The 21,566-nt window shown below is 43.3% G+C and overlaps 1 protein-coding gene across 11 annotated transcripts in view; it reads right to left on the bottom strand.

The window, feature by feature from the left end:
* The window catches only part of gtf2ird1 (GTF2I repeat domain containing 1), a 145,279-nt gene that overhangs the window by 82,606 nt on the left and 41,107 nt on the right, over positions 1–21,566 (bottom strand). For 9 of the 11 annotated variants that reach the window (XR_007957940.1, XM_052035730.1, XM_052035728.1 and 6 more), the window contains 6 exons: positions 21,225–21,365; positions 17,550–17,691; positions 15,707–15,853; positions 14,655–14,838; positions 13,354–13,670; positions 1,426–1,524 (listed from right to left, as the gene is read on the bottom strand). Coding sequence is in view for 10 of the 11 variants with exons in the window: in XM_052035730.1 (XP_051891690.1) it covers positions 1,426–1,524; positions 13,354–13,670; positions 14,655–14,838; positions 15,707–15,853; positions 17,550–17,691; positions 21,225–21,359 (1,024 nt within the window). In the remaining variant the exon portion in view is untranslated. The remainder of the gene's footprint in view (positions 1–1,425; positions 1,525–13,353; positions 13,671–14,654; positions 14,839–15,706; positions 15,854–17,549; positions 17,692–21,224; positions 21,366–21,566) is intronic. The other 2 variants (XM_052035736.1, XM_052035735.1) reach the window with 1 other exon arrangement.

Below are 21,566 nucleotides of genomic sequence, written 5' to 3'. Positions count from 1 at the left end.
TGGGCCGAAGGGCCTGATTCTATGCTGTAAAACTCTATAACTCCATGACTTTGTGGAACCTTGTTCATAACACAGAATATACTTATTATAGATTATGTACCAGCTACTGATGAAAGGTTTAGAAGCTTTGTAACTAACCAGACTCATTAACAAATGCATAATTGCATAACCGGTTTTAATAAACAGTTCTTGTATGTAACTGGTTACAACAAGAACTATACTTACATAATTACTCTGAATAAACAAACAATAGTTTTGAAGCTAATCTCCATAATCACTACATAGTTGCAGAACTGGTTTCAACAGCCTCAAACTACAGTTACATAACCCACTACAATGGGAAAATGTTTAAGACAGTTTCTGGACTGAGCTCATCAACCTCCCCATTTTGGAACAGCAGTGAGTACTGTAATCACATGATAAATCAGCAAGAAACCACACAAGAGTTGAGCAGATAACCTTTAGTTACACAAGGTAAGTGTGTGAGTGGGTCCAAAGAATCTCAAATTAAATATAATTAGGACTTGTTTACTGGTGCTGCTCCAACACTCATGTCCTAACTTGTAATGTTCCATCATCTCACTGATTTATACACATCCCGAATTAAGAAACGCCTCAATTCTAAAATTGTTAACAGTGCTTTTAAAATTCTGGCATTTTAATCACCCTCCAATTTAACTCCTCCACCATTGATGTCATGACCTCAACTGTCAAGGCCATACAACTCTGGAAACCTCCTCAAAACCCCACCAATTCCATCTCTCCGCTTCTCTTTCCATCTTTTAAGATGCCCCTTAAATCCTACATCTTTGGCCAAGCTTTTGGTTGTGTTTTCTGTCTCCTGTTGAGGATCAATGTCAACTTTTGTTTGATAAGACTCCCATGCAACACTTTGGGATGTTGAAAGATATATAAATGCAAGTTGTTGTTGTTGTTGTTGTTGACACATTTACTGGTACTGTAGGATACTAAACTTCCTTGCAAATTCCAAAAAGACTGGTGCAGCAGCTTCAAATGTGAAAGACTATGTAGAACAAAAGTCAATTCCTTTACAGTAACAGGGAGCAGAAGTGAAAGGGCCCCTGAGTCTGTGAGGAAATTCCCTCTTGCTAAGATGGGATACAGGAAGAGGACAAGATGTATCAGTGCTCTGAAGGTGGCTGTGATTAACAGCAGTGACAGCATGCGTTACTTCAGGTATCTCCAGTAAGCAGCAACATCCAGCTACCTGCAATCTGCCTGCCTGTCTGACACACTACCATTCAGAAAGCCTGCTAACCCATCTCATCGAAGGACGGGCAGACCTTCAGGCACTGCCCTTCACTGAAAGAAGCAGCAAAGGTGCCAGTCGGACCCTTGCCACTCTGAGCTGTGTCATGACCGCCTCCCATCTATGCTCCCGAGAGAACATGTAAAACGTGTTACCTGCTTTATCGTGTACTATAGAAAAAAGAAGCCGCTTTGAAACGTGTGAATGTTGAGAGATGTTGCTGAGTTCACCAATAAACCCTGTTGTATTTTTACCTAGAAATGAGGAGAACACAGTTAGCATGGAGATGGAGACAGTCAGAGTACACTGTCCTGAGACTAGCGAGGTGGTCATCACACTGATTGTCCCATTTCCAATTCACTGGTAGGGTGTGACACACAACTGACCCCCTAATGATTCCCTCTAATGGCTGGCAATTCCCTTCCTTCATTGACCCACCTTCCTGGGTCAGTGGCTCAGAGGATTCGGTCTCAGCCATAATGATGTTTTTACACTTGTCATGGAAGCGTGCACATCCGGGAAAGGGGAAAGGGTAGGAGTTCAGGTCAGCTGTAAGGGTTTTCTGAAACAAACACACCATTCACTGCTCTGCTTTAAGGACTCTTTATTCATCCAATTATTAATCACATTTAGTCAGGTTATATGGAGGTGATATTGCTAAATGCACAGGGGGCACGGTGGCACAGCTGGCGTCTCACAACTCCAGTGATCCAAGTTAAATCCCGACCTCCAGTACCGCCTGTGTGAAGTTATCACATTCTACCTGTGACTGCATGGGTTTCCTCCAGATTCTCTGGTTTCCTCTCACATCCCAAAGCCATACAGGATGGGAGGTTAATTGGCCACTGCAAGTTGCCCCCAGTGTGTAGGTGAGTGGTAGAATCCGGGGGGAGTTGATGGAAAAGTGGGGAGAATAAAACGGGACTAGTGTAGGATTAGAGTGAATGAATACTTGGTGCTCAGCGTGGATGATGGGCTGAAGGGCCTGCTTCTGTGCTGTGCAAATCTATGACTCTATTATAGTGACCTTGTAGTCAACCACTTCAACATGAAAAAGGTGAGGGATGCACTGGGATCCAGGATGTGCTGTACAATGAGCTTACAGAAAGTTGCTGACTGGGAAAGACTTGGGCATGACCTATAACAACATTGACAGGAGACAGGGACAGGATGAAGCAAACAGAGCAAGGCGTGACCAACAGGATTTCCAGAATACTGTATCCAGAATACTACGAATTGCAGAAAATGTTGGTATGATCAAGGTAGGCTGGCTTTGAGAAATCATTGAGCTTGACTGCCTGTAATTAAAAACAACCCTCTGTCTTAAAGGATAGGAAGGAAAGAAATAATTAAATTGATGACAGGAGTTGGAAAAGGGAAAAAAGAAAGAGAGCTGGGGGTGGACAGCAATCTCTGCTGCTGTTTACTTGTTGTTGCATAGAAAGAAAACAGCTGTGGGTGAATAAACCCAACTTGGTCTAGACTCTGATCAGTTGCTTAACTATTACGTTCTGGACACAACTGATAGTCACCCAGGCAGGGGACAGTGGAGGGGAGGGACGCTGTCTTAATCCTGCTGCGTCTCAGTGAATAGGTGAGCTACCTCCATACAAGAAATAATACCGTGATAATAAGTAATATCGTGAAATGTTAGTGTCTGGTAAATTGCAATATTTCTTTAATCATGGATGTGTAATAGATGGATAGTCTTCCTGCTATCCAAATGCTATGCTATAATGATCTCCAACAACAAAGATTCCCCAGAAAACTTGGACCATGACTCATATCTTGGGAGCTACTGCTCAGTGAAGGCACCATTGGCTTCAGTGTGTCAGCACAGCTTTGGATTTGAAGTGGCTCTCCAGCAGAGCTTTATAAATGAACGTATGACCAATTACATCAACATTATGGGGTCAGGAAAGTTCTGCTTGGGATGGGACACCATGTGCCACAAAACAAACTTGGTTGCTTGTAATTATTTTGGTTGGGAATCAATGAAATTCCCCTCTCCTTACTTTGTGACGCATAAATTCCGTAAATAAACCTAGCTGTTTAATTTGAAATCCCAGCACAATCCATATGTGAGACGTGTTAACAAAGTCCCTGAGTGGCTTGGAGAGAAAATGTGCTGAGCACCCAGCCAGCATAGGACCCCTAAAGGCTAAAAGGTTTTTACAAATCTCTTACAAATGTGGCCCTAATGAGTCCATGTTTTTGTATGCACTGACAACTACTACTGAGCTACAAAGCAACTTAGACTACTAGGTCAATGACTTCCTGGCTTATGGGGTCTCTGTTTTTCCATCCTCTGAAATTCCAGTTTACACAAGCCCAACGTGCTCAATCTTTCCACACAAGGCAGCATCATCATCTCAGAAGTCAACTGGGTAAACCTTCGCTAAACTGCCTTCAAAGCAAGCTTGACCATCCTTGAATAAGACCTACCAAACCCAATACTCCAGATGTGATCTCAAAGCCCTGTATATTTGTAGGAGGACTTGCTTATGATTAAATTCCATCCTCCTTGCAACAAGGGCTAACATTTCACTTGCTTTCCTAATTAATATATTCCTTAATGCATGCTAACATTCTGTATTTCATGTACAAGAACACACAGATCTCTCTGTACAGTAGTACTTTACACTGTCTCTCCACTTCCAAAGTGTTTCACCTCACATTTCCCCAGATTATACTCCATCTGTCAAATCCTTATCCAGTTGCGGTCTTTCAGACTCTTCTCACAACCGCAGACCCAAGTCCTTCTCTTCCTCCTCCTCTTTAGGGGTCCCTGGGAATATCTGCCCTCTTTCCAAAGGCTGTCTTGAAGTTCCAGCTCGTGCAGTGCACCCAGTTGGAGCTCTACAGAAGTGCAGTACCCTTGGTAAAGAGGCAATAACTAGAGAAGTGGCCATGCACCTCACCAGATGTCACAAAGACAGGTTTTTATGCGCCAAGTGCCCTGGTAACTCCAAGGTTTAGTGAGAGAGATGTGGCTGAGTAGCCCTTTAAATGCTGCAATGAATTTGTGATTCTCTGTTAATGCCCCCAAAATCCTCCAAGTGAATACCCAAGTGTCCCAAATGTCATGCATGTGATGTTGCATATTGTACAGTTTCAGAAACATTTGGCTGCATTTCACAGATGGCGCAATTTGCACAGAATGTCCGCGGTTACACAATTTATGCAAAGACCATCAAAATTCATTTACAAAGATGCAGCAAAATGTGATTCAAATTCCAGGCCACCGAATTTAAATCTACAGACAACTAAAGTTTTAACTTTGAACACCTTCAGTGATTCTGATACAAATTGCAGCTTAAATTGCAACATTTTGAAGTGTTTTTTTTCCCATTTCGTAACTGCAATTCTTTGAGCAAACTCACTTACATATTACCAAACACAATGTCTGTACATATTAATGAATTGCACTATGTTTAAAACTTTTCAAGTTTTCTTTGAAAAACTATTCCTTGACATTTTTTTATTGCAAGAGGATTTGAGTGTAGGAGTAGTGATGTCTTACTGTAATTATAAAAGACCTTGGTCAGATTGCACCTGAAGTAATGTGTACAGTTTTGGTCTCCCTACCCGATATAAGCTGGCAGTAGAGGGTGTGCATTGAAGATTCACTAGCCTGGACACTGAGAGGAGAGATTGAGTAGATAGGGTTGGTATTCTCTAGTGTTTGGAAGAAGGAAGGTGATCACATTGTAACATACAAAATTTGTACAAGGCTCAATGGGAGTATGCAGGGAAGTGTTTCCCCTGGCTGAAGAGTCATGAACCACAGGTCACAGTGTCAGATTAAGGAACTGGCCATCCAAGATGGAGATGAGGAGAAATTTCTTCAATCAAAAGCTGGTGGTGAATTTTTGGAACTGAATGACTGAACCTCCAGAGCCCCTGGAAATTGATAGATTTGTGGATATTAAGGGAATAAGGGGAAATGGGGACAGTGCAGGAAGGTGGAGGTCGAGTTAGATCAGCCATGATTTTGACGATGGCCGTGCAGGTTTGAAGAGCCAGACAGCCTAGTCCTACTCCCAATTCTTAGATCCTTATGTATCTGACCCACTGTTGCTTTTTCAGTCCATAAAGCTACAATAATCACAGGCTCATTGTAAAATAGAGGTTCCACACATTGCATTCGGTCCTAGAACCTTTAGAAATGCTAATCGTCAAAAATTGTTGAGTCAGTAAGATGCCCTTAAAATGGATGCTGAAGGACTTGCATGGAGGATGATAAGGAGGCAGAGTGTGAAACTTAGTCAAAAGGAAAGCTGCAATTACAGTTGATGGCAAGCTTGGTTTCTCCTTAAATTTAACAAAAGTGGACTATCCAAACACAAGAAGCAGTGCTTCATTGGATCGTCAGATCGACTCCAGGGATGGTTGCAAGTATAAGCAAGGTTCAGCTCATAAGCAGATAGGGAGAAAGGGCAGTTTACCCCACTGTCAATCATTACGTCTGTAATCTCTACCCAAGTAAAGGAATTTCCAACAGAATAAGGAATGCTGTTTTATTCCCTTCATTTACTGAAAACCCCTACTCAAGACTTCTCTACAGCCAATGATAATTCGATTACTGGCTCATTGTAAATGTAAGCAGCTGCGGTTTAATTACAACAATAACCATTTCAAATCACTTGAGAAAGACAAATTTAAGTTACTATAAAAAAATATTTCCAGGTTACCGTAGGAAGGCTCTTAGTCACTCACAATTAAAAAAAAATCCTTTCAAAATCCTTCAAAATGTGCTTATTTTAAACTAAAGGAAGACTGCAACAAATTATAAGAGGATATTAATAAGTGTAAAGAAAATTGAGAATTGAAGTTCAATGGAGGTAAGTGCAAGGTTTTACATTTTGGTAAGAAGAGCAGGAAGTCCTTTATTATACACCAGGTACTATAGATTGCGCCTCACATTGTTAAGGCCATAAAATGTGGAACTTGCTACCACTTAAATGGTTGAGGCCAATGGTATAGACGTGTTTAAGAGGAGGAAGTAGGGAATAGGAAGGTAACACTGATCGAATTAGAGGAGAAAAGATGGGACGAAACAGGTGGCGCATTAACACCAGCATTGACTGGTTGGTCTGAAAGGCCTGTTTCTGTGCTGTAATCCTATGCAAGATCTTCCATCAGGAGGTCCACCTTAATTAACTGGAGAACCCCAGAGCCATACCGAGAGTCAAGGCCAGGAGGCACAGGAGGTAATCCTTAGGCTCTTCTGTCTGATGTGGCTTACTAGGCAATACTGAGCTGAAAGGTCCTGGATTCAACTCAACGACAACAACTTGCATTTACATAGTACCAAAATGGTCCATGTCACTTCAAATAAAAGTTGATTTCGAGCCTCATGAAGAACCACACATGAAAGAGCTATTTAGAGGGAGCTGCAGACACAGAAGGGTTTAGGAGGAGCAGCTGGTAATGGCAAAACAAATGAAATTAGGAATCCTGAATTGCAGGAGTGCTGAGATCTGTGAGGTGGTCAGGCTGGAGGGTACAGAGACTGGGAGAGGAGAGGCAATAGAGGAATTTTAAAACACAGGTGAGAATTTGAAAATTGAGGCTTTTCTGGACTACCCCATGTCAACAAACACAGTGGTAACAGGAAAACTATGGAATGTTGCAACAAGCATAGCTAAAAGACAACAGCAAAATACTACAAATGCTGAGAACACTCAGCAGGGCTGGCAGCATCTGTAGAGAGGAACAGAGTTACTGTTTCAAGCCAATGACCTCTCATCAGAATTTTCTTTCCTCACTGAGCCTCAGGAGATGTGTGGGACTTTTAATGGATATTTCTCCTCAGTCTTTACTGAGGAGAAAATCATTGTTGCTCAAAAGATAAGGGAAACTAGTGGAGATATTTTGGAAGACAGTCGTATTACCAGGGAGGAGGTATTTGCAGCCTTACAGCGCATTAAGATGGATAAATCCCCAGCGCCTGACCGAGTGCATCCTCAGACTTTGTGGGAGGCTGAAGAAGAAATTGCAGAGGCCCTTGCGGAGATATCTGCTTCATCGTTAGCCACTAGTGAAGTTCCCAAAGACTGGAAGGTGGCTAATGCCTTTCCGTTGTTTAAGAAGGGCAGCAAGGACAAGCCAGGGAACTATAGGCCGGTCAGCCTGACATTAATAGTGGGGAAGTTACTGGAGGGAATTCTGAGGGACAGGATCTACCAGCATTTGGATGGACAGAGTCTGATTAGGAGGAGACTTTGTGAATGGAAAATCATGTTTAATGAACCTTTTAGTTTTTTTCTGAAGAGGTAACCAAAAAGGTAGATGAGGGCAAGGCAGTGGATGTTGTCTATTTGGACTTTAGCAAGGCCTTTGACAAGGACCAACATGGTAGGCTGGTCTGGAAGGTTAGGTCCCATGGAATCCAGGGAGAGCTAGTTAGGTGGATTCAAAATTGGCTCGGAGGTAGGAAGCAGAGGGTGGTGGTTGAAGCTTGTTTCTCAGAATGGACGCCAGTGACTAGTGGTGTGCCGCAGGGGTCGGTGTTGGGACCCTTGTTATTTGTTATTAATAGCAATGATTTGGATGTGAATGCACAAGGCTTGATCAGTAAGTTTGCAGATGACATGAAATTAGGAGATGTTGTTGATAGTGAAGAAGATTATTGTAGATTACAGGGGGATCTTGATCATTTAGGGAACTGGGCCAACGAGTGGCAAATGGATTTCAATACAGACGAGTGCGAGGTGATGCAAGTCAAATCAGCGTAGGACTTATACTAGGGCACTAGGGACTGTAATGGAACAGAGGGACCCGGGAGTACAAGTGCATAGTTCATTGAAAGTGGCATCACAGGAAAACAGGGTGGTGAAAAAGGTGTTTAGCACGCTGGCCTTCATCAGTCAGGGCTTCGAGTATAGGAGTTGAGACATTATGTTGCAGTTGCACAAGTTGTTGGTGAGGCCAAACTTTAAGTACTGTGTACAGTTTTGGTCACCCTGTTATTGGAAGGACATGGTTAAACTCGAAAGAATGCAGAATAGATTTACGAGGATGTTGCCAGGACTAGAGGGCCTGAATTATAGGGAGGTGTTGGCCAAGCTAGGTCTTCATTCCTTGGAGCACGGGAGAATGAGGGGTGATCTTATAGAGGTTTGTAAAATCATGAGGGGCATAGATTAGGTGGACGGCAGCAGTCTTTTCCCCAGGGTAGGGGAGTCCAAAACCAGGGGGCATAGATTTAGGGTGAGGGGGAAAAATTTAAAAGGGACCTGAGGGACAACTTTTTCACACAGAGGGTGGTGGGTATATGGAACGAGCCGCCAGAGGAAGTGGGTGAGGCAGGTACAATAGTATCATTTAAGAAGCACTTGGATAGGAACATGGAGGACATGGTTTAGGGGAAATGGGTTGAACGCAGGAAATCGGGACTAACTGGGTGAGCACCATGGTCGGCATGGACTGGTTGGGCCGAAGGGCCTGTATCCGTGCTGTATTGCTCTATGACTCTATACTGGGTGATCTGTTAAGTGCTTCCAATATCATCTACTTTTAATCAGAGCTGAAGGATGCAGGAATTGAGATTGTTTTATGACATTTTACATAACATTAAAAAGCGTTGTGAATCATCCTAATGCCATTCGTAAAAGGTCTCAAAATTCACAATCTTCAATTCTTAGGTTCACAGAACAGTGTTAACTGAGCTTCCATGTGGAACTGCACTGTGCCAGTTTCTATTGACCTGTTGAAAGTTCTTTAAGCTACCATCTTTTAGCCCAGCAGCTGCGACTTGGGCAGCCAGCCCTTACAGGGTCATCCCACAGTACAAGGTGCATACTTCCAGATAATGGAGAGTGCTGCTAATTAATGAACAGATCCTGTAATGATTTTGGGGGAGGGGCTGCGGGACACAGGTGCAGTGGAATGCTCACAGGGAATTAGATGGACATGGATGGGCTAGTACTGGCAGGAAGCTGGTTCTGTGCGTTAGGGTTCACTGTGACCCTCTAGAGCTAGTCACATGGTGTGAGGAGGAAGCTGCCAGGACTCCCTGTAAGAAGTAAAGCACGTAAGTGCGGTCTACGAATGCCTGCACAAAGGGGAGACCCACAGTGTAGATAAAACTCTGTGCCCGCTCCTGAAGGAAAAGTAAATGGTTTCTTCAGTAACCATCAGATGTGCCGAGAATGACCAGGACCCCAACCTGCATGGCTGAAACAGCTGGGCAACTGTAGGAGGTCTCAGTGAAGACAAAACATTCAGCTTGATCTTTGGCTCTGTATGTAGCCAGGGAAATGGGATTCGTAAAAGCTGGTTGTTCTGTGAGTAAATAAGAGCTGCTTTTAAACGAGTTTGGTTGAAAAACTCACTCCTGTGAATATTGCAGGTTGCACTACTGTTCACATTCAATTGAGAGATTTTTTTCAGCTGGAATACAAGTGCTAGGACAAACAGAATTTTTGCTGGTGTTATGTTTGTCCTTCATCAAGAGACAAACTTCACGTGGGTTTAACATCTGAACATTTTATTAACCAACACCAGACAGCTTGCTTTCCCTCTCTTTTTACAGCCACTTCCTGATCCCCCATGTGACCCCTTGCATTGCCTACTGGGAACTGTAGTTCTTTATTATAACTACATAATAACACAGCCAGTGGGTAAGGAATTGAATTTCCCAAAGGACACGAAGATAACTGTAAATAAGCATAATACTACTTTACCTTAGGTTGAGCCAATTTTCAAATGCAGAGCTAGTTTTTTTTAAGGGGGTGAGAGCCAGAGTTCAGTGAAATTTCAAGGCCAGGTGGTTTCATCTCCCCAACGGAGCAAAATTAAAACAGACCCACTCATTTCAATGAAAAGGGTTCAATAAATTCAGCTACAACTCTCCCCTCTCTTTCTCTCCACATTCCCCCACCCATAGTGTCTAAGAGTCAAAGAAAACCTCAAGCATGGGTGGGCAAAATGGCTCTTGATTGAAACAACAGCTGCCAGTCCATCCTTCCTTCCACAAGAATCTTTTAGCGCTAGGACTAACTGGTTTTGTTTTCCAAAATATTAAATATGAAGTGAGTTGTTTGTGAAAATGACTACTATTGGAGGTCAGAGAGATTTTAAAATAAAATTATTGCTGGATGTGCCCAAGAGGCCTCTCCCTTGAAAAGCCTGGGGACTGGATTTAAAATTAGTCCAATGGGATTTTCAACCGTTTTATTCTAATTGCAAGGAATGTCATGCAGCTTTAGTGGTAGGTTATTAAAGTATCTACGGATTACCTTAAAGGCAACAAGTATTTCTCATGATAATGAACTGGTTTAACTTTGCCCTTGAAGTAATACATTAGAACTTCAACTTCTTATCTGTTGCTTTATGGCCACTGCAAGTACAACATTATCAATTCCTAGGATTACATTTTGCATACTTCACAATAAAGAACATTAAATACACATATATTTTATTTAAAAGAAAGTAGAAGAATCTGCCAAACTGATGTGTTGTTTTTCAGTCAATGGACACAGAGGCTATATTGCACCTTAATTTGGTCTCTGGCAATGTTGCATTGTCACACGGATGTTTTGCAACAACAATGTGACTAGTGCCCTGACCAAAGTTTCAGTCAGTTTGGCTCAGCTGTGAACTCTATTGGATCAATTACAGACCCTGGAATTTTCCATAGGCTTCTCCTGCCCTCCCAACTAACTTCAGCAGATTAGTGGAAAACTCATCCAAATGCTAAAATAGTATCTACTGAACTTCCAAAAATTGCAGTGGCAGAGCAGGAGAAGCCTGGAGGAGATTCCAGGTCATAATCTGGGCTAAAATTTCATTGCAATACTGTGGTAATGACGCATTGTCTGGACAAACGGTCTGCTTAGTCACAGGGATATTAAGGATCCCACAGTAGTTTTCAAAGAAGAACATGATGCAATATGGCCAGCATTCTTTCATCAAGTAGCATCAACATAGATTATACCTCTATAAATCTCATGTGTGTTCGTGCAAACATTGAATGCAGCCATGTTCGTCTACATAAAGGTAGTCCACTGAATGGTAAAGACAATAAGCCACTTATTATGAAATGTTTTGCAACATCCCGAGGAAAAAGGATGCAACTTCAGTGACTTAGACCATTCTCTGCAAATTCAGTAAATGGACTTGGTCCATCTTCTCTGCCAGAGGGGAATTTTAAAGGGTAATGTTCAGTGTGTCACCGACCTGCCAGCAGGTGAAGCCCTCACTGATCTCTACGCAGGATCATGAAGACTCCTGGACCTTCTGTGTCCTATTTTCTACCCAAGATCACCTTAATGCGTGACACAGCAGCAATTGAACCTGGAGCTTCCTAGATCCAAAGCCTCAGTACCATTCCCACTACCTATAGAATGGAAGGCTTCGAGGTAGATTCAAATAACAACTTGCAGAATTTGATTGTTATTTCAGCAAATAGATGAATATATCATAGAATCAGACAACACAGAAATAGACCCGTTTGGCCCACCACATCCATGCCAAAGGGGATGCCTTTTACACTAATTCCATTTGCCTGCATTAACCTGTATCCCTCTGTAGCTTTCCCATCCAAGTGTCTGTCCAGATGCCTTTTAAATGTTGTAATTGTATCTGCCTCCACCACCTCCTCTGACATCTTTTTCCAGATGGTGACCAGCCTCTGTGGGGGAAGAAACTTATCCCTCAGATCTTCTTTAAATCTCTCCCCTCTCACCTTAAACCTACGCCCTCTAGTTCTGGACTCCCTTGCCTGGGAAAAAGACTGACCATCTATCCTGTCCAAGCCCTTCATAATTTTATATACTGCACCTCAAATTGTGTCATGCCTCAGTGATGTTTGACAAAATATTCAATCTGGTCCTTGGTCTGGCAGCATTAATTCAATACTACAGTTCTGCTCCATTGTAGGCCATTGATATCGAAAAGAGGCCCATGTCTTTATAGGTTTGGCGAACAGAAGCTGGTTAAGGAGGATTGCAATGAATAGATCGGGGTATAGCCCTGGTCCACATTACTGTAATAAAATCAACAAGACAAATAAATTGAAGGATTGTCCATTCAACATGGATTGAGTTCCTGCCTGGACATTTTTAAGACTACATATTCACCTCACTATTTTTGCCTATTTTGTTAGTTTCACATGTCTTCTCTTGCTTTCCTTATAAAGGATTAACAGGTGAACCATTGGGAGAAGTTGGAAGCTGTGTTGCCAACCATCCATTTTAGGACTGGACTATCTGATTTCTGAGTGGCTATTTTGAAGCTCCAGATGTCAAGCGCTCACCACAACACAGCACACTAAAGAAAACTCAAGTCCTTTTTTCACATTGGTTATGACATGAAGGGATTCAGCATCAGTAAAGCAGAACTCAAATAATCACTGCACATTTCACCCTCTGCACTGCCCCAGTTGTGTACCACGAATTTGACAAAAAGCAGCAGGCATACTAATTAGGCCTCAATGTGCAAGTAATGTTAGAGATTCAGGGGGAGCAGGGTGGGAGAAAATCTGTAGAAAAGGGGCACAGAGGTGCAATGGGTTAGGTTCTAACCTTTCACCTCTTCAATTGCAGTTCAGACCCTGGAATTTGGCCAATCTCAAGCCACTCCCTGAAACACAACGTAACCAAACAATTCTCCTTGGTTTGGACCCAATGGACTAGCTACCTGGGTTTGGGATACTTGTGGGAAAAAAATAGGCCCAACACACAAAACGCTGGAGGAACTTAAGTGGGTCAGTCAGCATCTATGGATGGAAATGGATGTTCAATGTTTTGGGTCAAGACCTTTCATCTGGACTCAGATTAGCCTCCCAGGTAGCAGACCAGGATTTCCTGCAATCTCTGTGATTTCCATCCACAAATTCAGCCCTGGGGAAGCCACCTGGGGAAATGGCACACTGATGCAGGGAGGGCACTGGTAGAGATGGGGGGGGAGGAGGATTATACAGATATGATGGAAGAAGACTTACTCTGAAGCAACCTGCACTCTCTTTTCTTTTCTAACCCTGACCTGTCAATCGGAAACCATCAGGATGCTTGCTGCCTTTGCTTTCAGCCAAATATTGCTTGTCTGTGTCCCCCCAGAACAGAAAAGGCCTTTACCAGTGTCGTCAGCACAGTCCCGTGCAGGAGGCAGCTTCTTCGAGTCCATTATGATTGAGGCTCCAGTGGGTGAAAGGTCATGGTTAAAGTTCGTAGTGGGTCTTGCAGTCAGAAGTTCCTGGTTTAAATCCAACGGGATCCTGGATCCTGGGAGTTCATAAAGAAATTGTGGTGGTGTCCGTACATTGCTTGTGTCATGATTGGAAAGTTTAGCCATCGGACTCTCCCGATTAAAGTCACAGATGCTTTTTCCGGGCTGGATTTCCCGATTCAGCTCCACACAAGTCCTCAGCTCTTGGATGTCCTCGTCCAATGACCTAGATGTGCATGATGAGGGACAGAGGGGACAGGAAAATAAATGGGAACATTATTGGCCATCAGTTCAGTTTTGATCTGCCTTACATTATAAATTATATTTTAGAAGCATTCACACTGAGATTTAGGCATTTGATAAAGAAATACGTGCAGTGGATTTCAGGGGCAAGCAGTAGAAGTCTACGATAATCTCATTATTACTGCAGACTGAACTTTCCAGCTCTCAACTTCACCCTCAAAAATTACAAACAATTAAGATGGCACATCTACAGCACAATTTAAGATTAACCTCTTCGCAGTGGCAATACTTTCCCCTCCAAGTCAGAGAGTTGTGGGTTCAAGCCTGACTCCAGAGATTTGAACACAATTGGGGAACATTGTATCAGCCTTTTCATCATGCTCTCAGCTAAGCAGAGCTGGGTCTGGTCAGTACTTGGATGGGAGACCAGCTGGGGATTAACGGGTGCAGCTCCCTCACTGCTCAAGGGAACAAATAATCCAGCCATCAGACTGAAATCCCAGTCATATTTCTTGTAAAAACACGGTAATCCAGGCTGACACAGTGTGGTACAGGAGAAAGTATTATACAATTGGAGGTACTATCTTTCAATGAAACTTTAAACCATCTCAAGAAACAAAATAGATGGCACAGCGCTATTCAGTTAACATTGGCCAATATCCATCTATTAACTGATATTCAAAATAAATATAATCTGGTCATAATCACACTGCTGATCATGGGAGGTTATTGTGCACCAACTGATGCTGTACTTTGCACATTGCAACAGTGACCAGACTTCAGTACGGGGAAGTCCTCTGGAACATGCAATATAAATGCAAGTTTCTCTTTCCTTCATTTTGTAACTAAAATAGTTTGTGTTGCCTGTCCGGATGCTGGGCAGGATGTCAGTGAGGTAATAACTCAATCTTCTAAATGTCAGTCAGTCCTCCCACCTTCTCCACTGCCCCCTTCTATGAGTGAATACCTTTTCACAGTAAACCGGATTCTGTTACTTCGCTCCAAAATCCTTTTCAGCGTGTGAGCTTCGTACTCTGAAGGTCGCTTGAAGCAGACCCCATCGGGCAACCCATGAACAATTACAGAAGGTGGGTCCTTCAGGATCTTCTCATAAGGCACAGGAACAATTGTGGACTTTTCCAGGGCCTCGCCTGTGGGAGTTGATCATTAGTTATATCGAAACTCCTTACAATAACTTTGCAATTTTCATAAGTGTTCTCGCATAACTTCATACAGACAAAACTCCACCAATCTGGCAATGATATTATAAAACAAATATTTCAGTTTTCCAAACAAAAGAATGACTTACAAAATATCCACAAGCATTTTCCATCTGCAAATTCCCTTCACCAGTCAACACTGATGAACTATATTCAAGAACTGGATGCTGTGACTTTAAAAGAAATCACATCTCTTGCACAGGCAGATGGAACCAAACCCCACTGGAGTAAGATGTCACCCGTGGAATCATTTACCCGGTAGCACAAGGTATCCTAGCAAAGTCAGCCTGCAGATGTGACCCGACGGAGTACACATCCAGGACCTGCGCTCCGTACCCCCAGCAACCGTGCAGTTGTACTACAGCAGAATAGGCAGCAACCGCGCATTTGAACCCCTGGAATAGCTGTCACACATGCAGCTGAATAGGTCAGCACTTGTACAGCCAATGTCCCAGCAGCATATCCCAGCACCTGCACTGTTGACACCCCCCTCCTCCCAGTAGGACAGAAGGCTCCTTCGCAGCTGAAGCCCCAGCAGAACAAGCAGCACACGTGCAGCTGGATCTCTGCTCCTTAAGACAGCAGCACTTCTACCTCGGTACCCCAGTATAACAAGTCTTGTGCTGCTGCAACCCAACAGAAGCAGCAGCTTTGGTATCACTCTCCCAGCAGCGAGAGGCAGGACCAGTTGAACGGTAACAACAGCGCTGCCAGCGAAACCGGTCTGTCGGTGCTGCACACACCAACCCTCCATCAAAGACCAGAACACCATCTTCCCCAGGGTACAGCAAACACTCACTGTAAAGCACAGCAAACACTTCCTCCACCATTTTCCGCAGCACATAAACATCACTCATAGGATCCAGCGAGTCCCTCTGCACGTTCCGCCCATTCTCCGCCACCATTTTCAACATTTCCATCCCCCGTAGTTGTGCATTCCAACTCGCTGCAGGATAAGGACGGAGATTTAGTTCACAGACAAAGGGTAATGACAGCCCTGAAGCCACAATGCAGGAATACTTCATCCTGCTTCTCTCATGAATTAATATGAATCGGTTAGCATGTCCATTAAATTCAGTACTCCAGCTTTGCATTTTTCCAACAGCGCAGCCCCGCCTCAGGTCTACACTGAGAGGTCAGTGCGATTACACGTTTATCTTCGAGTGAGACATTACAGAAGGAATTGCATCTCTCAGCCGAGTGCACCAATGCTGGAAGCTCAAGCATCAGTTTGATTTACCCTAGCAAAGCAGTAAACTTACCACAGAATTTGGCAGGTTAAGGGCGAGACATTTTACAGTAGTATTTCCAAGGTTTGTGGCAGTGATGGAGTACTCTTGCCCAAAGTATTCAATGTCGTTGAAGTTTATTTCTAAATCTGTGCAAACATGGCCGCATGGCTGAGTGACGTATTTCCTTCTATGATGTCTCACAAGCGAAGGAATACTCATGCCTGCTCTCCTCCCCAATGCAAAAGGAAGATGATCTCCATGCAGGCCTCCGCAGCCATTGCTCCCAAACAAAGAAGGGCCTGTGATGAATGGCCGATGACCATCTTTCACTAGAAATGCCTCAGCAATTTCCCTCAAAGGCATTACTGAAATAAGGAATAAAAAACTGAAAGTAACAGCATGCTCACTTGGCCCTTTATTCTCCTCTCTTTCCAAACAATAACATGTATTTGACTTCCTCCAGCTCACCTGGTTGGACAACAGCCTGGACCCAGCCAATTAATCACACTGTTAATTTGGCCAGTTGGAGATTCTAATTTGCCCATTTACCCTAAGAGACGAGCAGTGGAGCTGGATACCTATCGGGCTTTTGACAGCCTTGCCCCTAGGATTTGGAAACTGTCCTAGTTTATTATCAAAGGCTCTACAACAAATTAGGGTTTGTACATACGCCTGGGGTCATTTACAAAATGAGGGGGTATTCAAAGTCCTTCATATTGATTAGATGAAGCATTAACTCATCTCCTCCAGCCTTTGACAATTTAAAAGTTTGCATGTGTTCCTTAAAAAGATTGTGCATATAAAGACCACTCCAGGATATCTAAAGCTGGTGAAGTGCTTTTGAAGTGCAGTCACTTTTGTTACATAGACACAGAGGGCAGTGAATTTATGCACTTCACGATCCCACAAACAGAAGAGAGATGAAGACCAGCTCATCTACTTTTGATCACGTTCCATAAGCGATAACTATTGGTTAGAATACCATGCGACCTCCTCTGCTCTCCTTCAAACAGTGGCACGCTTGCCTTGAAATTCATCCCCTGCCAGTATCGCAAAACAAACTGCCAAGTCGTTAAGGTTAATGGCAGAGCACAATGTGCTGATGTGATTATATAGTATAGCAAGTGCTTCAACCAAGGATGGATGTCTGGACAACCATCGCCATGTCCACCATAGCAGACAGGGGGAGGGGCAGTGGGGTCCTTAGTACAAAAAAAGTACTCAAACTGCATATTAACAATGCAGCACTGTTATAATTCTACACTGACGGTTAGCCATGATTACACGTTCTTACCTAAGGTCAGACGTTATAGAAGGAAATGCACCTCTCGGCCTAGTACACCAGTGCTGGGAGCTCAAACATCGCCTTGATTTGCCCTAGCTAAGCAGAACTGAGTTGTGTAAACTTACCACAGTATTTGACAAATTCTTTTTGTAGCTCTCTCCTAGCGTTCAGAAACACTTTTCCCTTTTCGGTTCCCAGGACAAAAGTACTTTCATCATGAACGGCAATGCAGGCAACTTCAGCATTTAACTTCGAAAGCGCTGTGCACTACAGACAGCAAAAGATCACAGAGGTATTAGTCTCTGGGTAGAACTAGAACATTAACAACCACAGACAACGAAAGGAAAATCACTCGCGCTGTCCAATGCTCGAGGTAATTAATGCAAGGGAGAAATCCCACTATCTGACCGCTGGAACCCTCTCCACAAAAAATATTATTGAGGGTGAGGTTCACATTTCAAACTTGTAATGGATATGCTTTTGTTAGGCAAGGGTGTTAATGGTTATAGAACTAGTGCCAGGTGATGGAATTAAGATATGTATGCCATAATTTAATTAACAGCAGAACATGCTCAAAGAGCAAATCAGTCTACCCCTGTAAGCTAGTGGCATTTTACTATCACAATGAACGTTCACCGTGAGAAGTTTTATTTCCACAGTGGATGCTCTGTACTTGCTCACATCAGCTGCCATTTCCATAATGACTGCTACTTCTGCTGTTTTCCTTGCTGCAATCACCATTTTTTGCCTTACTGAATTACTTACTTCAATTACAGTGTCATTGCTTATAGTGCTTCTAACACATACTTAGAAGTACATCTGTGGACTTCTGTTTTACATGCATGACACATGTCAAGCAAATTTTGTCACTGAGCCTCCTAAAGGAAACATCCACGTACGTGACCAAAAACATCGTAGGTGAGGTGGGTTTAGGAGCACTTTAGAAGCTGCAGCAAGAGGGGATGAGAGTTTAAGTGCAAATTTTGCAGCGTGGTCTTAGGCAGCTGAAGGTACAGCCATCTAGATTGGAACACACAGTCAAGGATACTCAAGTGGCCAGAATAGGAGTGCAGAAATCTTGGAGAGTTAGCTGAGTAGAGAGGGAGGGGAGGAAGTATAAAGGGGCTTGAAAACAAGAATAAGAACTTTAAAACCAAGATATATTGTGGATGGTGAGCTCAGAGGTGATACCTGAAACCGAGCTGTGACGTAGACAGTTGGGTTTTAGATGAGGTTATGTTTTCAAAGGGTTAAATGGGAATCCAATCAGGGGTAGGTACATTAGTACAGGAAGGTAACAAAGACATGGATGAGGGTTTCAACACAAGACAAGTGATGGCAGGAGTGGAATCAGCTAATGTTAGAGGAGGGAACATAGGGGGTCTTTGTGATGGAACAGATATGTGGTCAAAAGCTCATCTCTCAGCTAAATGCGACTTCAAGGTCGCAAACGGTCTCATTCAAACAGATGCCAGAAAGGAGGAAGGAGCTGATGGTGAGGAAATAAAGACTGTGGTAGGGGCCATGGACAATGGCCTAGCGAGAAAGTAAATTCTGCACATCGAATACTGGGTGTCAAAAAAAAAATCAGAGGTAGTGGGGTAAAGAGATAGAGCTGTCTGCTGTCAATGCAGGTTTGACTTGTTTTCAGATGATGTTCATTGAGGGGCAACAAGTAGATGCGAAATAGGATGGACCCAAAGTAGGTTCTTGGGTGGAGGGGCTCGAGCGGGAATACATTGCAGCTGAATTGCTTAGTGTGACTAGATCAATAACAGATGTGCGTATGTGTTATCTGCACATGCTTATCCACGTACAAGTCCCAACTGTCTGAATATGTTTGTGTGCCTGTTCATTCAAATGTGTATGTCCGACTGTGTGGAGGTAAGGTTTAGACAACATCAACTCCTCCCAGCCCCACGTCTAAGAACACTCGCAGTTGACACGAAGATTGATGGAGTTGTTGATAGTGTGGAGGGTAGACTTAGGCTACAGGGTGATTTCAATATGTTGGTGAAGTGGGCTGAGAAGTGGCAGATGCAGTCTAATCCAGGTAAATGTGAGGTGATGCATTTTGGGAGTACTAATGAGGCTTAACCAAGCCCTGAGTGATAGGGTCCTAGGGAGTATTGGGAACAGAGGGACCTCGGCTTTCAAGTCCAAAGAACCTCAAAGATGGTAGCACAGGTAGATAACGTGGTTAGGGAGGCAAATGGGATACTGGCCTAATAAAAGGTATTGAATACAAAAGTAGGAAGTTACAAAACATTAGTCAGACCTCAGCTGGAGTACTACATGTAGTTCTGGTCACCACACTAAAGGAAAGATACGATAGTGTGCTGAGGGACTTCACCAGGATGTTGCCCTGGATGGAGTGTTTCAGTTATGAGGTGAGACTGGAGAGGCTGGGTCTGTTCTTCCTGGAGACGAGTAGGTTAGAGAGAACATGATTGAAGTATATAAAATTATGAGGGTGATAGATAGGGTAGACAGGAGGAAACTTTTCCCCCATATCAGATAAAACCGGAGGACATAGAGTAGGATAACGGGAATGAGATTTAGAGAGGATCCAAGAGGAACCTTTCTCACCCACAGAGCGGCAAGTACCTGGAATACACTGTCTGAGAGAGTGGTGGAAGCAGAGTCACTGACAACATTAAAGAAGCAGCTAGATGAGCATTTGAATTGCCTTGGCATAGAAGGCTATGGACCAAGTGCTGGAAGATGGGATAGATACGGCTGAATGCCCAGTGGTCAGCATGGACCTGGGGGGCTGAATGGCCTTCTTACATGCTGTATGACTCACACACACACACACACAGATCCACACGACTGCGTGTGTGTGTGTGTGTGTGTGTGTGCGGGCACGTGCATGACCACATTTACCTTTACGTGTATACACACATCTTTGTGCATGTGACTGTTTGCATGGACCTGTGTGTATATGTGTAGTTTTTGGGCGTGTGGGGAGGGGAATAATTATCACCTGCACATCATGAATGGGTAAAAGATTGACAGCTCACCCATTGTACAAACCATCCACTTTTCATTTCCAATGTGGAAACGTAGGCAGCATTTCACTCCAATCCACACTGCTCAAGTGTGGAAAATGAAAAGCCTTAGCAACAGCAGAACTTAAATTCAAAACAAAGCCATTAACGATAAAATCACTGAGCATTTCTAGCCGTCTCTGCTTCTGAGACATTCAAGTTTGTCGGGATTTATCCTGATGGCTGCTGGGAGTTTGTGCCACACTACAGTGATGCATGCTGAGAACCGTAGGCACGGGTGCTTGCTGGGAGCTCTGTAGAGCTGTCAGGGATGTGAGGAAAGGAACTCAAGTTCATTGCTTTCAAAGACGTGGAGGCCTCTGAATGGAACCATTAATGAGGGAACTATATAACAACTCCACAGGCAAGTTTAATCATGTTGTGCCACATGTAATCTTTTATGCATTCTTGAACCAATAAGGGAGGGTTCACACTGTTGGGATATTAAGACTCTGGATGGAGTTGAGAAACAACGGGTACAGGTACATTCATCACTAAAAGTTGTAATGCAGGTTAATGTCCCTATAATAAAATCTAACCAAGCATTAAGATTTACTTCTAAAGCCATTGAAAAACAGAAACAATAAACCTATTGAACTTTGCACTACTGTGAAAGTTTTCTTCACTATATTATCATTAAGGAATAAAGGGATTGGAAAGACGTGCTAAAGACAGTGACATGGATGAGACGTGAGCTGAGAGGTTGTGCTGATCAAGGATGACTACCACAATAGAACAGATGGCACTGACCATTGAGTCCAAGGCAGAGACCAAGCTGGTGATAATGTCCTTCTTGTCCGAAAGGCTCTGAACTCCACACATCAGTAGCTGTTCGTGACAATTATTACTCCTGGCTCCTTCTTCCAGACTTCCCCTTTGTGCCATGCTTACCTGTGAAAACAAATAGCAACAAATGGCATCTTGTACTGAAACCAGAGGCCTTCCCCTTTTACCATTACACTGTTGCACACAGGGCCTGATCATGCATCAATGTGATGCAGTGATGAATCAGATTGAAATTCATTTAATAAACAAGTGACAATCTATTCTTAAGTTCGAACTGCAAGTATGAGGACTGAACTGGGGATTCCC

Source organism: Pristis pectinata, chromosome 21 (genome assembly GCF_009764475.1).
Source record: "Pristis pectinata isolate sPriPec2 chromosome 21, sPriPec2.1.pri, whole genome shotgun sequence".
Taxonomy (NCBI): domain Eukaryota; kingdom Metazoa; phylum Chordata; class Chondrichthyes; order Rhinopristiformes; family Pristidae; genus Pristis; species Pristis pectinata.
This window is presented reverse-complemented; position numbering and strand designations above follow the sequence as displayed.